A 20,629-nucleotide genomic window follows, 5' to 3' on the forward strand; every position below is an offset into this window, starting at 1 on the left:
TGAACACCTACTTCTTTAATACGAGTATCAACCGGAAGACAAGAGAACCAAGACTTCCACATACAAATTAACACCTTTTTTGGCAACATAGGATGCCAAATCCATTTTGCAACTAAGAAATCCTCTTTACGCTCCCTTATAATTTCTCAAGCACTTGCCGTGGTGAATTTCCCATCTATTGAAGGTTCCCAAATTACTGTATCTAGACCCTCCCTGCAAGAAATAGCAGAGTTCATTACTTCCTCAGCCTGATCTTCACCCAACAGATCCACTAATAAATCCACATTCCACCCATCTCTATCCCAACAATCTCGTGTTCGTAGCTTATGGTTACTGATTTCCTGAACCTTAGCACAAAGGAGACCGGAGGCTAACCATTGATCAAACCAGAAAGTGGCCCACCCTTCTTTAATTTGAACACGAACATGCTCTAATACTTCAGGTATCACACGAACAATCGATCTCCAAAATCTGTTCCTTTATCTGGTTTCATTTCTCTCAAGTGGTGTTTATTATACAAATATTTGGCTTTAAAGAATTGAGTCCACAAATTATCCATAGTTAACAATCTCCACACAAACTTCATATGCAATGACTTTTTTACTTCCTCCAAATCCCTAATACCCAAACCACCCTCACAAACGGGCTTACATATATTAGACCAGGAACACCATTTTCTTTTCCTTTTGTCATTTACTCCACTCCAAAAAAAATTCGATAACATAGAATTTATCTTTGTGAAGACAATATTAGGAATGTCCATTACCGTCAATTGATGAACTACTATTGATGATAATACATGCTTAATTAAAATTAAGCGGCCCCCTTAAGATAAAAGCTTAAATTTCCAACCCGCTATCTTTTTCCTCAATTTATCAACTAGAGGCTCTAAAATACGGGCCGTAAGACGACCCAATACCAAAGGAACACCCAAGTATGTAGCAGGGAAACCTCCTTCCGCAAAGCCAGTCGTCCTTAACAACGATCAATTCCGAGCATAAGCAATTCTCTTTGACAAAAAAATACTTGACTTGTCTTTATTTATCATTTGACCAAACCAATCCTCATATTTCTTAAGAGTCTTAATAAGCATTCGAATGGAACTTCTCTTACCATTGGCAAAAATAAGAATGTCATCCGCATAGAGAAGGTAAGATACCAAAGGCGTCCCACGAGGATGATAGCAAGCCCCTATCTTATTCTTCATAAATTTTTTCTTTAGATGCCAAGAAAGAACTTCCTGTAAAATAATAAATAGATAAGGAAATAGAGGGTCTCCTTGGCGAAGCCCTCGAGAAGGTTTAAAGAAACCTGTATAAGTGTCATTCATCATAATGGAGAACTAAGGAGAGGAAACACATTCCGCCACTAAACCACAAAATCTCCGTGAGAATCCAAAGCTTTTTAGAACCAAGTTTAAAAAATCCCACTCGACCCTATCATATGCCTTAGCCATGTCCACTTTGATCATTACATTTCCAGTTTTCCACCATTAGACTTCTTATGCAGAGAATGAACCATTTCTTGTGCCAATGAAATATTTTCAAATATACTTCTACCAGGAATGAAAGCTCTCTACTCTGGAGAAATCAATGCAGACAATAAACCTGTCATCCTTGCAACAATAATTTTTGAAAAAATTTTGTATATGACACTACAAAGACTAATAGGCCTAAACTTGTCAAAACTCTGAGGATTCTAAACTTTTGGGATTAGAACATATTAAGATGCAGAATAAAATCTAGGAAGAGGAGACCCGGCAAAAAAATCTCTAGCTGCATCAATCACGTCTTCTTTTACAATATCCCAACAATCATGGAAAAAAGCCGAACCAAAACCATTCGGACCTGGGCTACTATTTCTCGGGATAGAAAGAATAGCATCCCTTACCTCCACCTTGAACGGTTCACGACAAAGAGCAATATTCTCCCCTTCAGAAACCATAGGAGATATTATATCAACAAGGTTAGCTGTTCGATTGGGGCCTACACCTGTTCAGAAAGTTCGAAAATACATTACTGTACCCTCATGGACAGCCTCCATAGAATCCAACACTTCTCCATTCGGAAGTTTCAATGAATGAATCTAGTCTTCTTTCTCCTTTGGTTCACAAATGCATGAAAGAACTTTGTATTGTTATCCCCCGCCTCCAACCACTTCTTTTTGGCTAGCTGAGAAATACGAATCTCCTCCCTCTTTTCCCATGCTTACAACTCGAGTTTAGCAAGGAAAAAATCTTCCTCCATTTCTGGTGAATACCCTTCCTGAAGCTGAGCCTCTAGAACCTCCATACTTTCCTCCAATTTTTTAATGTCCTGATGCACATGTCCAAAAACTTGTTTGTTCCAGTTTCGAATTGCAACTTTCGTATGTTTCAATTTACCAGTAAGTCTAACTACCCAAGCCATGTGACTCCTCCCTCCAAGCTTCCTCCACGCAAGACTTAAAAGACCGATGAGTGCTCCACATATTCTGATACCTAAAGGGAGGAGGACCATACCGATGCAAATTTCTATGAAATCGAATAATCAAAAGGTTATGATCTGAAGTCCTCCTCTTTTCATACTCAAAATAAATATTTGGCAAAGCTTGGAGAAGATTCGAATTATAGAGAACCCTATCCAATTTTGCCCAACTCCAAGAATTACCACTATGAGTCTATGACCATTACACCAAGACATGTTGTTGCCAGTACCAACCAAATCCATAAGACCAAAGTTGTCCAAGCAAGTATTAAATTCCTCCATAGCCGATAACGGCCTCATATGACCACCAATACAGTCCAAGTCTAAACAAATGATATTAAAATCTCCCGCCACTAACCAAGGGAAATCATCCCTCTTTACAAACTCCAAATCATTCCAAAGTTCCCGACGATCTGTTTGACGACATTTAGCATAAACAAATGAAGCCAAGAAATTCTGGTCCACAGAACTAAAAATACTCGAAATAACTTGATCAAACATATGTTGTAACTCAAAGTGCACTTCCTTTTCCCAAAACATCCAAAGTTTACCCCCCATTGATGCATTCGCACAAAAATTCAGAAAATTTAGAAAGTCAGCCCATTGCGACATCAGACTTTCATCAGAAAATGGCTCTGAAGAACCAAAATAAAAGGCGAAAATTTCCTCATTAACTTTTATAAACGATTTTTCGACGTGCCTAAACCCCGCATGCTCCACACTAGAATTGTATTAATCATTAATCAAGTTTCTTTGGACGGGTAATAACCCATTGAGACTTCTTCTCACTTTGCCCTTTAATATCCTTCAACTTAACAAGCGGGCCATGTAAATCATCATCCGAACAATAGCCTTTTTCCAATGGGAGTTTCTCTAAAGTATTTGTCTCCACCTCCCTATCCGATTCACAATTATGGGGGACATACCTGGCCATGATTGACACTCTTGTTCCAAAATTTCTGTAACCATATTACTAGACGTCATCAACTGATCACGCACTACTATACCATCTTCCACTGTCAGAATATCAGCGTCGGGAGCACCCAAGACTGGTTCAACAATCTCCTCCCTCTGCACAATCTTATTCTGTTTTGTGTTCATCTGCAAAGTCTCCACTTCAGGCCTCGGATCTTCAGAAACAAACTCCCCCTCTTCCATCTCACTTTGCGGAACTGTCTCAACCATTGACAAAATTTGTGATGTCGTTGCACCCTCTTGAACATAAGCCCCCTCTAAAGGTTCTTCAACTCCTTTATCCAATTTCTTCACACGCCAAACTTCTTGTCGATTTTCTTATCTATCATTTTTCGCATCCTTACTTCTATCCCCAATTTTCTGTTTCCTTTCACCCCCTCAACATACCATCTTTGAATGCCCTTGTCTATGACATTTCTCACAATAAAATCCTTGTTTTTCGTACCTCACTTCCTGCCAAATTTTCTGATTTGCAGAAACAACAATCAGGAAAGCATCCACCTAATCTGCCAATAAATCCACCTCCACGCACATTCTTGCACCCGTAGCCCTAGTTCGGTTAAGCGTAACATTGTCAATTCCCAGGTATCGACCAAACCTCGTGGCTTGAATTTGTAAACAATCAGGCCTGTACATGTGCATCGAAAGACCAGGGAGAAATAACCATTGAGGGGCCAAGTATGGTTCCTGCTTCAGATTGAAATCCTTTGTCCATCGAAAAAAACGAAACGGAAACCCAGCCAAAATCCTTCCTTCACGAAACCATCCATGAAGAAAATCTTGTTCATTCTTCATCTGAACCAGTACGTGAAAATCATCCATGAAACTAACAGAAGGGATCTCCGAAAGGCCCCACTACTTTATGATATTCAAACGGATAATGTCAATGGATAGTCTAGAGTGCAAAAATTTCACAACCAACGCAAACCGAAAATCTTCCGCCACTTTGTTCATCTCAGCCTCAGAGAATATGAAACCAATATCTCTATCTACATCAACAGGATATCTCATGGCTAGTTTGAAAGAGGAAGACAACGGTTTAACAGCATGAGAACGTGCTACTACATGGGCATACGACAAAGGTCCTGAACCACCTTTCGAAAGAGACCCCACTGGTGGAGGATCCCCCAAAGGGCCGGCAGGCGCCGCCATCGAATCCTAGACCGTAGGCGTCTTACTTCAACAAAAATTGAAGATGTTTCAAAGTACCAGTAGAAGAATGGCTTGCTGAATTCATTGTCCTGGAAACCCGGTAGGCGATTAAGTGGGCGACCGTGGTTGCAGCTGGTGACTCTTCTCTCTGACGAAACGCACACAACAGGAGGAGGTTGGGGATGTGGAGCGGGAGAGAGGCAGAGTTCAAAGTCCCCATGGGTGTCGACCTTCCCCTGGTTCTGAATTCCCTCACGTTCCCAAACTCGCCGTCGTCTCAACACCGTCGTCGCGAGAGCTTCTCCTCTGCAAATCCTAGAAACGACACAGACCGCCCTCTAAGTCTCCTCTATGAAACCCCGAATAGCACCGAGTCGCCGTCGTCGCGAAGACTGGGGGTCCCGCCGCCGTCATCACGAGATCTAGAGTTCCCGAACTCGCCATCATCTCACCCCATCGTAGCGAGAAACTCTCCTCTGCAAGTCCCGAAAACGCCACAGACCGCCGTTTGATTCTACTCTGCAAATGCCCGAAACGGCACCCTCACTTCCCGAAACTCACTGTCGTCTCGACACCGTAATCATGAGAGCTTCTCCTCTACAAATCCCGGAAGACGGCACAGACCGCCGTCTAAATCTCCTCTGCAAAACCCCGAACGGCACTGAGTCACCGTCGTCACGAGGGCTGGGGGTTCCCGCCGTAGTCGTTGCGAGAGCTAGGGTTTTCTCTACCACTCTCCACAATAGTGAAACTTTCATCTTCATTTTATATCATCTGTTGTGCGCATTTCCGTGTTCATCAAAACTTTATACATGATGCATCCTGAAATCTGATTGTGTGTTGCCCTTTGACAATATCAACTTTATTAACTCATCCATAGATCTCTGTTTTTCAACAATATAGGAAACCTCCTGACCACTATTAAAATCCAAAATCCTATCATCATTAAAAGCTAAAAGCCCATGCACACCAAAATCACTACCAGTTCTCTTTTCCCCGCTGAATGAAAAAGAATCATTTTGTCAACTATTTGATTTGTTATGTACAAATACCATCCATTTGAGTTTAAATCGTACAAGGCCATCCATTTAAGTGTTGGGCTTTTGCTTCTACTTGCAGAATAAGAATCATGCTTGAAGTTGTAAAAATGAGGAACATGCTTGCAATATGCTTCTCCACCAGTGTCCCACCACTTAGCTTTGCTCTAGCTATAGTTATCCTCCACTACGTGATTCTTTGGGTTTCAATTTAAATTGTCAGCAATATGGCGTGAGTTTGGCAATCTTCAATTTTCACTTTACCTTTTTTTTTTTTTTTGTAATTTTCTTAATCAATGTTTAAACTTCATGTGTTATGCTAAATAACATTTAAATGACATGCTTTTGATGGCACTCACAAACAACAACAATAACAAACCAAACCTTGTGTGTACTACACGAGATCAGCTACATGAATCCTTTTCCACCAATTTTTACACGAACATGCCACCATGGGCAAATTCCTCAAACAATTTGAGGGCTATCAAATCTTACTCACTATCTCATTCAAAGTTATTTTACCCTTACCCCTTCTTTCAACTGCTACTAAGGGTAACTAACTCACTCCTTACTGATGCATTACTTCACCTATGTCATATAAGGCCATCCATTTAAACATTAGGCTTTTTCTTGTACATTACAGAATATGAATCATGCCTAAAGTTGCATAATGAGGAACATGCTTGCGATATGCTACTCCACCGGTGTGTCCCACCACTTAGGTATAGTTTTCCTCCCCTACATTAGCCTTTGGGTTTCAATCTAAATTGTAAGCAATATGGCTTGAGTTTGGCAATCGTCAACTTTCACTTTATTGTTTTTTTTTTTTTGGTGCGTGTGTAATTTCTTTAATCAATGGTTAAACTTCATGTGTTATTTTAAATAAAGTTTAATTGATATGCTTTTGAGGGCACTCACGAACAACAATCCCCCAATCCTTAAGTCTTACTAGGCGGGGTCAGCTACATGACCTTTTCCACCAATTTTTACACGATCATGCCACCATGGGCAATTTCCTCCAACATTCCTTACTAATGCCTATTTGGCCTACATTTTATATGTCCAAACCAGGTCTCCCCTCCCTTATCTTATCATCTACAGCCACAATGCTTAACTTACTACAATTTAGTTCATTTCTTAAATTATCTTTTATTGTTGTATCACTCATTCGCCTTCGCATTCTCATTTCAACAGCTTATTCTTTTTGGATATGTTGTTTCTTAGTTGTCCAACATTCTGATCCATATAGCATAGCTAGTCTTATAGCCAAGCCATCCTATTAAATTGAAAAAAATTATAGACAGGACAAATACATGCATACTAATTTAGATGAAACTCAAACCACAAAATTGCATGCAAGTTTCCCACGAAAGGTCAAAAGTTGCTATAATATTGTCAACAAGTTTTTTCATTCATATGCCCTAGTTACATATGTATTCTAAAAAAATTTAAACCTAGATTCAAAGTTTGCAAGCTCAATATTTCATTTTTTGTTTCCCTAATCACAATTGCAACAGAAAAATAACTGCACGAAAGACTTTAAGAACCAGTTCTTTAGGCCTAGAACCATTGTCTTCCAAAGTGTTACCCACAAAAATTATACTGTAGACAAGTTTTCTATCCACAAGACTTGCTTATTTACAACGAAAAAAGGAAACTATGCAAGTGTTTGTTTCAATTGCTGGATTGGCCCCACCCCCAAAGTTAAGGCATCTTCTAGGCATAAAAACAAGATTGTAGTGCACTTTCAAAAAAATCCCAGTGATTTGTAGGTGAATAAACTATGGTCAACCGTGACAAAATAAAATGACAATAGTTCATAAAAATGTGGGAAAGAAAGAGAGACATCTTCGTTTTCATTCATCCCATTATCGTGTCATTCCTCCATACAGTCATTCCCACCACTAATATAAAGAATAAAGGTTCTATCCACAAACTACTAGTGGCTAATGTTGTCATAGCATCAATGAAGACATCAACACTGACCAAGAGAGTGTTTTCTTATTTTTGAGTAATCTAGTGGTTTAATACTATTCTATCAGAGTACAACGCAAGAATCTAGTGTTTATAACTACTTTATCAGACTAAAACAAAGGGAGGTAGTTTAATGTTTTAGCACAGTGAAGATATAAGGTTATTAATGCTATTTCCATGCACATTGTTAGAACATAGGATACACAAATCCTATTTTGGGCATGCAATTTACGAGAAGGTTTCCTAACTTTTGGAACTAATTTCAACTTTAGACACTAATCCAAATTTTACATGCTTTTGCTAGCTATGGTAGGCTAGCATTATAATTTACAACAAATACACATGCCTATGGAAGCATAAGCGCAACTGAGACAGGTGTCAAAAGTGTAATTAGCTCATAACTACACAAGAAGAAAACATGTGGAGAAGCAAAATATCTTCAGTAGATCACGAACCTCAAAATTAAAGGTGGCAACGATAACATAGAAGATGCACACTTGCATGACAAATGTGCAGACATCAATAAGAAGTGAAGCACACCAATACATGGACACTTGATTTTGCCTGAGCAAATACCATAAATGCACCTACAAGGTAGCATCTTATTGCTAATTCCCTTCCTGTCACTTTTTTTCAAATTTTCTTTTTCTCAATGCAGTTATTATTCATTTATAGTGATGTAGGATGGCAAAACCCATAAAAGAGGTTAACAAACTGCAATGATGTATGGAGGTTCAAAAAATAAAAGTTTAAAAGCATAAAATTGAATTAATTCATACTCACCTTCAGATTTCAGTTAAGGAAGTTTTAAACAGTTTATGAAAATGCAAAACCACTAAAAAACAAATCTCTCTAACTCTTGCTAGTCAAAACAAGAGCCCCTTACAAGATTTCCTCTGGTAAAAAAAGAACACCCCGATGCGTTGGAAATTGTCTCAAACTAACAAGAACTTGTTTGTGCAAAATCATCACATCCCAAAAGATAAAAGTTTTTAGTTAAGATAAGCATATCATGCTTACATGTGCTCACACACACACAAACAAACAGATGTTTTGAGTTTGCAATACTGCATTGCTCATCTCCATTCCTCGTATTTATGTTTGCCCTTGGGGTGTAATGATGTTGTTTCTTCCTTTTAGATCTGATGGTTATATGTCCTCTTAGATTTTCCATTTTTGTAGATCTCTAAATGATAGGGAGGTGGAGGAGCTCTCTTCTTTGTTATTGTTGTTGGAGGCTTGTTGTCCATCAACTAGGAGGGATGGTTGATCGTGGGATTAGATTCTTCAGAGGTCTATTCTTGCAAAAAAATTTGGGTAATTTGTTAGAGCTAGTACATCCTTTATGTTTCAAGGAAACATGCCAAGGTTCACTCTAAAATCAATGCTTTTATTTGGTATTGCTCTTAATTGAGTTAACACCAACAATCAGCAGCAAAGTCAAGACCTTCAAAGGTGCTGTCTCCAAATGTGTGTTCTTCATGTTTGACTGAAATCAGAATGAATAATTTCTGTATTTCTTGAATAAAACTTTGTACAAGCTAATACACTACTTATAATACAATCGAGTATGCTAAAAATGGAAACAATCTCCTAGAATAATCTCTCTTAATAATATACAATTTTCTACATAAATATCCCCTAAATCACTCCAAAATACTCGGGATTTCTACACTCCCCCTCAAGTTGGATCATAGATATTGATCATATCCAACTTGCAAATGAAATCATCAAAATTCTGTCGGGCTAATCCTTTGGTAAAGATGTCTGTTGTTTGTTCCTTGGTAGGCACATAAGTCATACAAATGGTTCCTTCTTCAACCTTTTCTTTGATAAAGTCTCGGTCCACTTCTACATGCTTAGTCTTGTCATGTTGAACTAGATTGAGAGAGATATTGATGGTTGTTTTGTTATCACAGTAGAGTTTGATAAGGAATTTCACCGTGATCTGTAGTTCTTCCAAAAGTTTCCGTGACCACAATCCTTCACATATCCCTTGTGCAACTGCCCTGAACTCAGCTTCAACACAACTTTGAGCCACTACATTCTGTTTTTTACTCCTCCAAGTCACCAAATTTCCCCTGTACAAAGATGCAATATCCGGTGGTAGACCTTCTATCTTCTGCTGATCCTGCCCAATCAGCATCTGTGAAAACTTCTACTTCCTTACTTTCACACTTCTTGAAGAAGAGTCCTTTGCCTAAAGAACCCTTGAGATACCTGAGAATCTTGTACATAGCCTCTAGGTGTGTCTTCTTTAGTGAATGCATGTGTTGGCTTACCATACTTACTGCAAATGCGATGTTGAGCCTGGTATGTGATAAAAAGATTAGTTTACCAACCAATCTTTGATACCTCTCCTTTTCAACTGATATTCCGCAATCATTAACTCTCTTTACTACTTCAATTGGGGTTTCACTAGGTTTGCATCCAAGCATGCCAGTTTCAGTTAGGAGATCAAGGATATACTTTCGCTAAGAGACACTGATACCCTTTTTTGATTTAGCAACTTCCATTCCCAAGAAGTACCGCATTTGTCCCAGGTCTTTAACTTCAAACTCAGCGGCTAGGACTTTCTTCAATCTTTCCATCCCCACTGTATCATCTCCAGTTAGGATTATATCATCAACATACACAATCAGAATTGTTTTCTTCCAATTTTCAGACTCTTGGAAAAATATAGTGTGATCTGATTGCCCTTGTCGATATCCTTGGTTCTTTACCACCTTCGCAAATTTGTCGAACCATGCTCTAGGAGATTGCTCGAGTCCATACAGGGACTTCTTGAGTTTACATACTCTGTCTTCTTCACCTTTCTTACTAAAACCTGGTAGTATCGTCATGAAGAATTCTTCTTCTAACTCGTCATTTAGAAATGCATTCTTAATGTCAAGTTGTTGAAGTGGCTAATCCAAGTTGGTTGACAAGGACAGGAGGACTCAAACTGTATTCAATTTTGCCACCGGTGCAAAAGTCTCCTTATGGTCAATACCATAGGTTTGTGTCAACCCTTTTGCAACAAGACAAGCTTTATACCGTTCAACTATCCCATCAACTTTATATTTCACTGTGAAGACCCATTTGCAGCCTACTGGCTTCTTCCCTCTCGGGAAATTCATAACATCCCAAGTTCCATTCTTTTCCAAGGCCCACATTTCCTCCATGACGGCTTCCCTCCATTCAGGAATCTCCAAGGCTTCCTAGATAAACTTTGAAATTTTTATCCTGTCAATATTAGAGGTAAAAGCACGATACCCTATAAACAAAGTTTTATAAGACATGTATTTTGACCAAGGATAGAGAGTACATGACCTAATTTGTTATCTGAGAGTGGAAACTTATCAGAAGGAAGCTCATGGCCATTTGGATCTATTACCTGATCGGGATTGGGCATGGGCTCATGGTTGTCGGAGCTATCACCAATTCCAACTCTCTTGGTGCCTCAGGTATGAGATTCTCCCTGTTCTTTGATTTTGGCTTCTTTGAGTAAACAAGTATCTCCTTGTTATTTTGTTTTTCTACATCTCCCCCTGAGTTTAAGTGATCTTTTGTACATGATAGATCAGGTGACAAATCAGGGAATGGTGTAGTGGTGTTGACAGACTCAGTGTATGGCACAGATTCATCAACAAAGAAATCAAAGAACCGATCTTCACTCCAATTCTCCCCCTTAAGAGAGGGCTTTTGGAAGTAAAGAATGGTTTCAAAGAACGTGACATCAAGGCTAACAAACAATTTTTTTATGTGACAGGATCATAACATTTGTAGCCTTTCTGAGTAGGAGAGTAACCAATAAAAATGCACTTAATGGCACGAGGTAAAAATTTATCCCTATTGTGAGCATGAACATGTAAAAATGCAAAACACTCAAAAATTTTTAGGGATAGATTGGAGTTGAGCTGAGAGTTGGGAAAACACTCTTGGAATTTTTGGAGAGGAGTGGCAAAAGAAAGAACCCAACTAGGCATGCTATTAATGAGATATGTAATTGTTAAAATGGCATCGCCCCAAAAATATTTTTTCATATTTGTAGTGAACATCAATGCCCGAGCTACTTCAAGAATATGCCTATTTTTGCGTTCGGAAACCCCATTTTGTTGAGGGGTATCCACATAGGAACTTTGATGGATAATTTTATTTTCTTGAAAATAATTTCCCAAGATAGTATTGAAATATTCTATACCATTATCAGTATGCAAGATTTGAATGTGAATTTGGAAATGTGTTTGAATCATGGAGTGGAAATTGATAAAAATAGAATGGATTTCAGTTTTATCTTTCAATGGGTAAACCCAACAAATACGAGTGTGATCATCAATAAAAGTAACAAACCATTTCGTAAGAGTGCGATTAAGAGAGCGTGAGGGGCCCCATAAATCACTGTGAATCATAGTAAAAGGTCTGGATGGTTTGTATGTGGATTTTGGAAAGGAATTACGATGGTACTTTGCAAGTTTACAAATCTCACACTGAAAATCAGAAGACGTCTTATTTGAACAAATGGAAGGAAATAAACGTCTTAAGTATTGAAAATTTGGATGACCCATCCTAGAATGCCATAAAAAAATCTCACTATGCCTAGAAACAAATGCAAAATCACAAATAGTAGTTTGACATTGTTCATTCACATTAGCCTCCTTAAAGTAGTAGAGTCCCTCACAATCCTTAGCACTGTCAATTGTCTTCCCCGATGATAGGTCTTGAAAAACACAATGAGAGGGAAGAAATTTAGCAGAACAATTGGAATTCTTAATTAATTGGCTAATGGATAGTAAGTTGCAAGACAAATTAGGAACATGAAGAACGGACTCTAGTGTGATGGAGTCAGAGAGTCGGATATTCCCTTTGCCTGCGACAGACGAGAGTGATCCATCTACACATTTAACTTTCAAATTTCCAGCACAAGGTGAATATGATGAGAAAATATGATAGGCATCGGCATGTGGTCAGAAGCACCAGAATCAATAATCCAAGGAGTTTTGGATCTAAAGGTTATACTCGAGGCTTGCAAAAAATTACCTCTTTGAGCTAAAGAACCCGAAGAAATATCTGTGGAAGACAAAGCTCTGTAATAACTAAACGAGGTCTGGTCCGCCAACCTAGATAGACCCAACCTCAACATTTTCTCATCAATCCCAATCTCTCTATCTGAACCAAAACCGTCAAAGTCTCGCTCCATTCTTTCCTCTTCTTCTTCTTCTTTCTTCTTCTTTCTTCTCCTTCTTTTTCCTCCTCCTCCTCTTGGCCACGCAACACGGAGCGACGGTCAACGTTATCGGGAGGAAGCTTGCGTAGGATGTCAATGAGGCGGCGAAGGACCTAGTTGACGCTACGCTTGTAAATGTAGAAGTTGGAGATGGCCATGACAGAGGCACCGATCAAGGCGGCCATGGCCAAATGCAACGACGATGCCAATGATGAAGAGAAATCCATGGGGACAGGTGCGGTTGGTCTGAGCAACTACCTATGCGAAATGCTATGTAGAGTGATGGAGGAGTTCTCGGCGCCGTAAAAAGTCTCACGGACAGCATCCTAGACTTCCTTCACCGACGGCAGGAAAAGATAAGTCCTCCCGATTGACGGCTTCACGGAGTTCACCAGACACGCCGTGACCATAGAGTTCTCCGATTTCCATTCCTGAAGGGCACCAGCTTCGGCTCCATGTCTTGCCAATAAGAAATCCCAACTTTCCCTTGTCATCAATCACAAGTTTGATCGATTGTGCCCATTCTCGAAAATTCCCGCCATTCTTCTTCTCCACTGTGAGCTAGAAGGACGAGCTGTCGAGTCTTGTTGAGCCCATGGTGGAGATATCTTTGCTCTCACCATCTGAGATTCAGAGGTCATCAAACCTCTACTTTGGCCGGCAGTTTCCGCCATTGATAGCTAGATTTAATCTCCTAGCTCTGATACCATGAAATTAGAATGAATAATTTCTGTATTTCTTGAATACAAATTTGTACAAACTAATACACTACTTATAATAAAATCGGATATGTTAAAAAAGGAAACAATCTCCTAGAATAATCTCTCTTTTTAATATACAATTCTCTACATAAATGAATTCGCTAAATCACTCCAAGATACTCGGGATTTCTACATTGACAATTTAGAAATGGCTACTTATTGTTATTTTTCTCCTTCATTTTCTCCTTCATTGTGCTTTTGCTTGGAGAATTTAGAACAAGTTATTTGGTTCATTTGGAAAACAATGGGATCATCTAGAGTTCATGGAGGTTTGTTGATCACATCCTTTATAGGGTTTGGTAGGAGGCAATTCATCATTTTTAAAGTGGTGTGTTTTTCAGGTCCACAAGACAATTGGCAATTTTTATTTTTTATTTTTACCTTAGAGGGTTAAAGACTTAGAGGTCTTGGGTTCAAATCCTTCGATGAGTGGGAAGGTGCATATGGGGTGGGAGATGGCCTGCCTCTTGTCAAATATAGTGTAAGCCTACCGCCAAAAAATGCACACGTATGCTCACATACACAAATAGAAGTTTTATGAGAGGTTTAAATTATTACTAAATATTACCTAATTACATTTAAATATGCAACAGTGAATTTAATTTTAAAGTACAACAGTATCAGTATACATTACAGTAAATCTTGCACTTTAAATCTGTAACCCCACTTGCCTTGCAACTACATTAACATCAAGAAGTTGGATTGTACGGGCACCCATGTAAAGACCCACATAAAGACGGTTAAAAAGATGTGGAGAACTATATAGGTCTTGTTTGGAGCTCAGAAAACAAGGGGAAGGAAAAGAAAAATGCAAAGTAATTATTATCAAAAAAGAGAAAATAAAATATATCATAAATAAATGAATAAAAATTTGATTTTAGACATCACTAAACTTTTATTTTTTTAATTCCAAATCATATCTGAACAAATTTTATTTTGAATAGTATTCCATATATAGAGAAAAATGCATGAGAAATAAGTTCCCTTCTTGTTTTTCTTTTTCATTTAAAAAAAAAATCCGTTGATCAATAGAATGGTTACATTGCCCAGAAGCTTTTTAAGGAAGGATGGTTGACGAAAGCTTTTGGTTTTATGAGAACACATGTTTTGCCTGCGTTTTCAAATTCAAATAGGAAAGTTATAAAGAGCGAGTTATGGCGCGATCAACAAAGAAAATTGGAAAAAGATATAAAGCGCCGACAACACATACTAAGCCATAGTCGCCGTCTTGGAACAAGAATATCATGACACTATAACCTTCTACATCACAATGTTCAAAATCATGGGAACCAGAACAACACTAACAATAAAATATAATTTTTTTTTCATTTTCGAGCGGTTTCCACGGCGAGCAGACGAAGGTAAACGCATATACAGCTTAACAAGTAAAAATAAAAAAAATCAAATGCGGTGGGAGGAAGAGAAAGGCGAGGGGGAAATTGCAGGAAGAAGTGAGTACCTTGAGATCGATGTTGGAACGGTGAGTGAGGGCTGGAGCGAACTCAGGATCTTTGAGGATGATCTTCCACTTTCCGGTGCCGTGCTTGGTGACGCCGGCGAGAAGAGCACCTTCCTCCTCTGAAGTCCACCTTTGCTTCTGGTTCCCCATCCCGCCCTAGATCTCTCTCTCTCTCTCTCTCTCTAGACTCTGATGAGAATCTGGGGAGTTGCAGCTGCTTGTGCTGGTTTTGTGGAGCTCTGCTCTGCATCCGTTTCGATGCTCCGCGCTCGCTCCCGCTCCCTCAACCGGCCTTATTCTTCACTTGCTACCGTGCGAGCCAAGGCTAGAATTATAAATTATATTACATTTTTATTTATTTTATTATTATTTTTATAATTAATAATAGTAGTAAACACAACCTATTTATTTTTTTAAAATTACAAAAAATTGATATATCGAAACAAATAAAAAAAAATTGAAAAAGATATGTAAGCCTGCTTTTTGAAAATCATAAGAAATACGTGGATTCTTAGTAAATGATTTTATTTTATTTTTTTGGAAACAAATTATGGTGTTTGGTTATTATTTAGTTTTTTAATTTAAAATTACCAAAAAACACAATTGAAATTTAAAAAGCAAGAAACCCTATGATTATTTTTCATGAGAGCCCCGTCTTATGTTCAGCTTCGATAAAATATAATAATAAAATAGATTAAGAATAAAAATTAATAAAATCATTCTGAAATTATAGTAATTTTACTGTTGAGCGATTGAGAGAAGTTTAAGATGACCAAATCATAAAGCTTTTGTGAGTAAAAAATTTGTTAGCATGTTTATGAAAGATATCATTGTTGGTTGCTAAACTATCATTTTGTAGTATCCTTTTTTATGCATACTTTCATCATTCTCTCGCCCCTAAATGCATAAGTAAACCAAGGTAAAAGTGAAAAAGGGTACAATTATAATAGCTTCAGGCTTAATTGAGCTTCAATAGCTATAAACGTGGTTATGAGACCCTTTTTTTTATAAGTTTAGATCTTACTTTATGAGAATATTTTCATAATAGTTTCCATATTAGCATGTTATTATACTAATAATCTTCTTGCTTACGGTAATATTTTTATTTTCATTTTTCTTGTTTTATTTAAGATTGGGTTGACTTGAATTCAACATCAAACATAATTTATTATTTGAATTTTAAGATAACCATAACAACTTACATGTGAACTTTTTTAATAATTCAATTATATTTAAATTTTCAATTTGTGGATTTATATTTTTTTCACTTTGAGGGTTGATTTATCAAAAAAAAAATAGATAATTTCAAAAGTGATACACATAAAAAAGACCCAAAATATAGAAATTTTAATATAAATTAAAAAATAGTAACTAATAAATAGAACAAATTATTAAAACATATCCAGACATAATGCTCGCTAATGGGGAAAATAAAATTAAACAATTCTTTTTTGACTCTTTATCTTTCTAATGTTAGCATTTAATGAACTTCAACAGCTAAAAGCAAACTAGTGTTAGGAGATGGAAAAACAAATAAGCATCAATAAGGAGAAGATGCTTTAGTTAAATTTATATTTTATTTAAATATATGCAAAGCGTAATGTTCCAATGGAAAATGATAAAGAAGCTACCCCGATGCTTGTATTAGGACACATGAAAAATGTCCTTTATTTCACACTTTTCACTTCAATAATTGAAAAATATTAGTTTAGCCTAACATTTTTCTTCATTATACAAGTGTAGATACCCAATTTTGCCCGGTCGCTATCTAGCAAAATTTGGACCTTTTTTTTTCACCTTATTTTCATTTCAATTTTAGGTTTATTTAGGTAGTCTTTGTTTTGAAAAAATTTAGGTGTCTCATTCATTTCACTCATCCTCAACGCCTTGTCTAGCGTGTCCATGCATTAGGCAAGTTGTACAATAGTTCATTTGCATTTATAAACTGCAAACAAAAATGATAAGTACCAAAAAAATAAAATAAAAATAAAAATCACCCTCAACCATCCTTGAAGCTTTAGTTGGACCCGCCTTCTAAGAGATTGTGCACTTGCACACACAAGAGATCAAAGCCCAAGTTAGCTGTAGCCTAACAAAGGAGCCCAATTTTGGGCTTAGTTTTAAATTAGAGGCCTACAATGGGCTTGTGTTTAATTTAAGACTTAATTTGGGCCTACCTTGCATTTTGAGGCCCATTATGAGTCTATGCTGATTTTAAATGTAAGAAGCCAACCCTAGAATTTTGAATTGAATAAATAAGAAAAGGGAAGGAAAATTTAAAAAGATGAAAACAATAGGGTTTGTCGACAAAGTCTCTTCTATGGCTCGTCGGCGAGATTCAGAGGTTTGTCGATGAGTGAATACAGAGAGATTTTAGGAATTCTGAAATCTCAGGCTCGTTGACGAGGCCACGCCGTTGTCGACGAACGCCCTTCTTCTGCTTGTCGACGAGCGCTCCACTTCGTCAATGAGTCTGGTCGAGTTAAAGGTTTATAAATATCTTATTCACTTGCTTAGTTGTTAAGAAACCAAAAATCCTCTCGCTCTCTCTCTCTCTCTAAGGTTTCGAGTCATTTGTTATCCGAATCAACGATCTGATGCTACTACGTGGATTAGGGGGAGAATCTCTACGATTATAGCGAATAGGATCTTCGTTTTGAGGATTTTCAGGCTATGTTCCAAAATCGAGGTAAGGGTCTGATTTAATTTTTGGTTCGATAGATTTGTAGTAAATAGGATTGTATTGAAGTATTGTTCTTCGATTTTTAGGTTTTGGGAACTCAGTTCGCTGTATTGGAGCCATATAGTTCGTGTTTCAGTTTTCGGGGAAAGATAAGGAGTTTCTGTTTATATCAGTTATTTTATGAAATTTGAATTAGTAAAACTATGGTTTACGATTCTACAGATGTTTTGGTTACTTATTTGGGAAAATCTATCGGGTAAAATGACAGGATTTTTGGGTTACAGTTTTTGGTAAAATTTGAGGTTTCAGGTATCATCTTCGTTTCTGTTGGAAAATTTTATATATGATTAAATTGTAACATAGAGATGACCGTACTTTTGATTATTTTAAACTGTATTTTCGGAGTATTTGATATGAGATTATTTGTTTACCCAAATAAGTGTGGAATGAGCTTATGTATTGAATGATGTGTTTTGTGAAAAAGCGTGTCGGTTAACTATCGTAGGCTATGAGTTGTTGAAATGAGATATAGGAACAGGAGTTCCAAATTGTTCTAACTTTTGTGAAAATGTCGAGTTAGAATAATATCGTAGAGGATAAATCAAAGCGGGCCGAATTAAAACGTCGTAAGCTAAGATATTGAACAGAGTCGGAATAATACTGTAGGCGGTCGAGTCGATTAACTACCATAGGCTCAGATGTTCGAATTTTGCCAAAGAGTGTGCAATACCACTAGATAGGTTGGTTTATATCGGAGGGTGTGAGAACATCATATCTGCACCGGTTCAACGTTGTGGGGGCTTATGCTACGCTTGGTTACCGAGGGCACCGGGTTTTGCCGAAGGATGTGAAATACCACCAGACAAGCCAGCTTTTGCCAAAGGGTGTGAAATACCACCAAACAGGCCGACTTAGGCCGAAGAGTGTGACGACACTAGATCGTATTGCTTTGTATTGTATGTATACTAGAACTGTATTGTGAAAATACTGGATTTGTGAAATGTTATGTTTTACTGTTAAAATAACACTCATGTGCCCCACACTGATATAACCTGATTCTCCTTTACTAATAAGTGTCTCACCCCTTTCATACTAATTCTTTTCAGGTCCTTCGAGTAGTCTACACTAGCGTCCTAGTGTTTCAGGAGCATGGTTGTTGGTTAGCATTGGCTAAGTACTTTTGTAAGTACTGATCTTTGGTCGGGTTGTCATTTTTGGGTTATGTAGGTGCCCGGGGGTATGTTTTGTATTATGGGACTAAATCCTAGTCTTGTATAGACTTTGGTATGGTGTTATGAATATAATAGGTTGAATAATTCCGCTTTGTATATTGTGTATATGATGGTATATAGGGTATATGTGAACCCTACGGGGTCAGACCTTTATATTGTGTAGTATTATGGATGATTATATGATACAGAGACATGTTAGGTTACTAAATCATACACTGAGACCCATTTACGGGTTCGAGGCGTGACATTAAAAGTCTGACTTTAACTCAACTTTGAGTTTGAGGCCCACTATAGGTTTGTGATTAGCCTAGAACCCATTTGAGGCTTATTTACTTTAAGTTTAAGCCTAGCATAACACCTAAGGACAACCACCCTGCAAGCTGTCTTTTTCATGCAGCCACTCTCCCTGCTCCACTACCCTGATCCTCAACCTGCTCCACTACATCACCTTGCCTCCCATGCTAGCCCAAACCCCTCAGGATCTTGTTCCCCCTCCCTAGCCTACAAAAAGAGAAAGACCCAATAAAGTATTAAAAAAAAAATCACTCAGGTAGCAACACTACAAATAAAGAAATAAAGGGGAAGAAAGAAAGAGATTATAAGAAATTTGTTGAGATAGAGGGCAAAAGCAGGAGAAAGAAAAGAAGCCAAAGAAGTATAGATGGAGAAGAGCAAGAGGCTGAGAAAAAGAAGCAGAAAAGAAGAAGGGATATAGAGAGAGAAAAAATAGAGAATGAGGAGTTAGAAACCAAAGGCAAGTCCCCCTTTTCTTCTTTGTTTTTCTAGTTTTTATAATGGGTAGTTTAGCTAGTTCTTCTATCCTAGGTTTAATTTATTTGAACCCCGAAATCTCAGTTTCAGAGCCCCCAAAAACACTACCAAAAAAAAACCTTCAAATGAGAGACCCGAAGAATCCTAAGAATACATTTTGGTCTTTTTGTGGATAACTATATATATATAACAGATTTAGTGGAACTCTTGTATGGTTTCTGATGTTTTATGGCATATATATAAATTTATGTTTCCCACTGCTTAGGTATCAGAGTTGTATGATAGATATATCTCTGGTACCTATGGGTCCAAGTGGATTACAACTATGACAGTTTAGCAGGATTATTATGTATGTTATTGTATGGGAAAAAAAAATATATATATATATATATGAAAAAATAGGCAGGTCGTTACAGTTTGGTATCAGAGCCTAGATTGTTAGGTTCTATAAATTATAGAGTGCAGCTGAAACAATACCAAAGTATAGGAAAAATGATTTGAGGTTCTGTTCTGCAGTTGGAGGTAAGACTTCCGTGGTGGTTTCTGTTTCTTTCCTGGGGTGACGATTTCAGGAAAGTCATAGTAAATTATTGTCAGGTTGTGTTTCTAAAGTGTAGGACTAGATCTTGAATTAAGATAAGGATGTCAAGATAGAGTGAAAATACGAGTTTTGATTAGATACGTAAATTATAGGGATAGGGTCGCTAAGTCATGTTTATTGTCTTTTCAGGATGAACCCTGGTAGCAGCAATATGAATGTTGAAGGTAGTGGCAACGTACGGGCTTTCAGCATTGGTGGCAGCTACTCTGAATAGACGCTGCATAGTACAGGTCAACAGGTTATGTCTGGAATTGTGCAAAATCCTAGGGGACAGTATTGGTCATCAACTGATTCAAACTACTCCATCAAGCAA

The 20,629-nt window shown here is 37.7% G+C and overlaps 1 protein-coding gene across 2 annotated transcripts in view; it reads right to left on the bottom strand.

Annotated features, from left to right (window-relative positions):
- Positions 1-15,356, bottom strand: part of LOC131164953 (telomere repeat-binding factor 4-like) — a 31,001-nt gene extending 15,645 nt beyond the window's left edge. For both annotated transcript variants that reach the window (XM_058122520.1, XM_058122519.1), the window contains exon 1: positions 15,030-15,356. In XM_058122520.1, the coding sequence (XP_057978503.1) occupies positions 15,030-15,179 (150 nt within the window). In that variant the 5' untranslated portion in view covers positions 15,180-15,356. The remainder of the gene's footprint in view (positions 1-15,029) is intronic.
- Positions 15,357-20,629: the final 5,273 nt, after the last annotated feature.

This window comes from Malania oleifera, chromosome 9 (assembly GCF_029873635.1).
Source record: "Malania oleifera isolate guangnan ecotype guangnan chromosome 9, ASM2987363v1, whole genome shotgun sequence".
Taxonomy (NCBI): Eukaryota; Viridiplantae; Streptophyta; class Magnoliopsida; order Santalales; family Ximeniaceae; genus Malania; species Malania oleifera.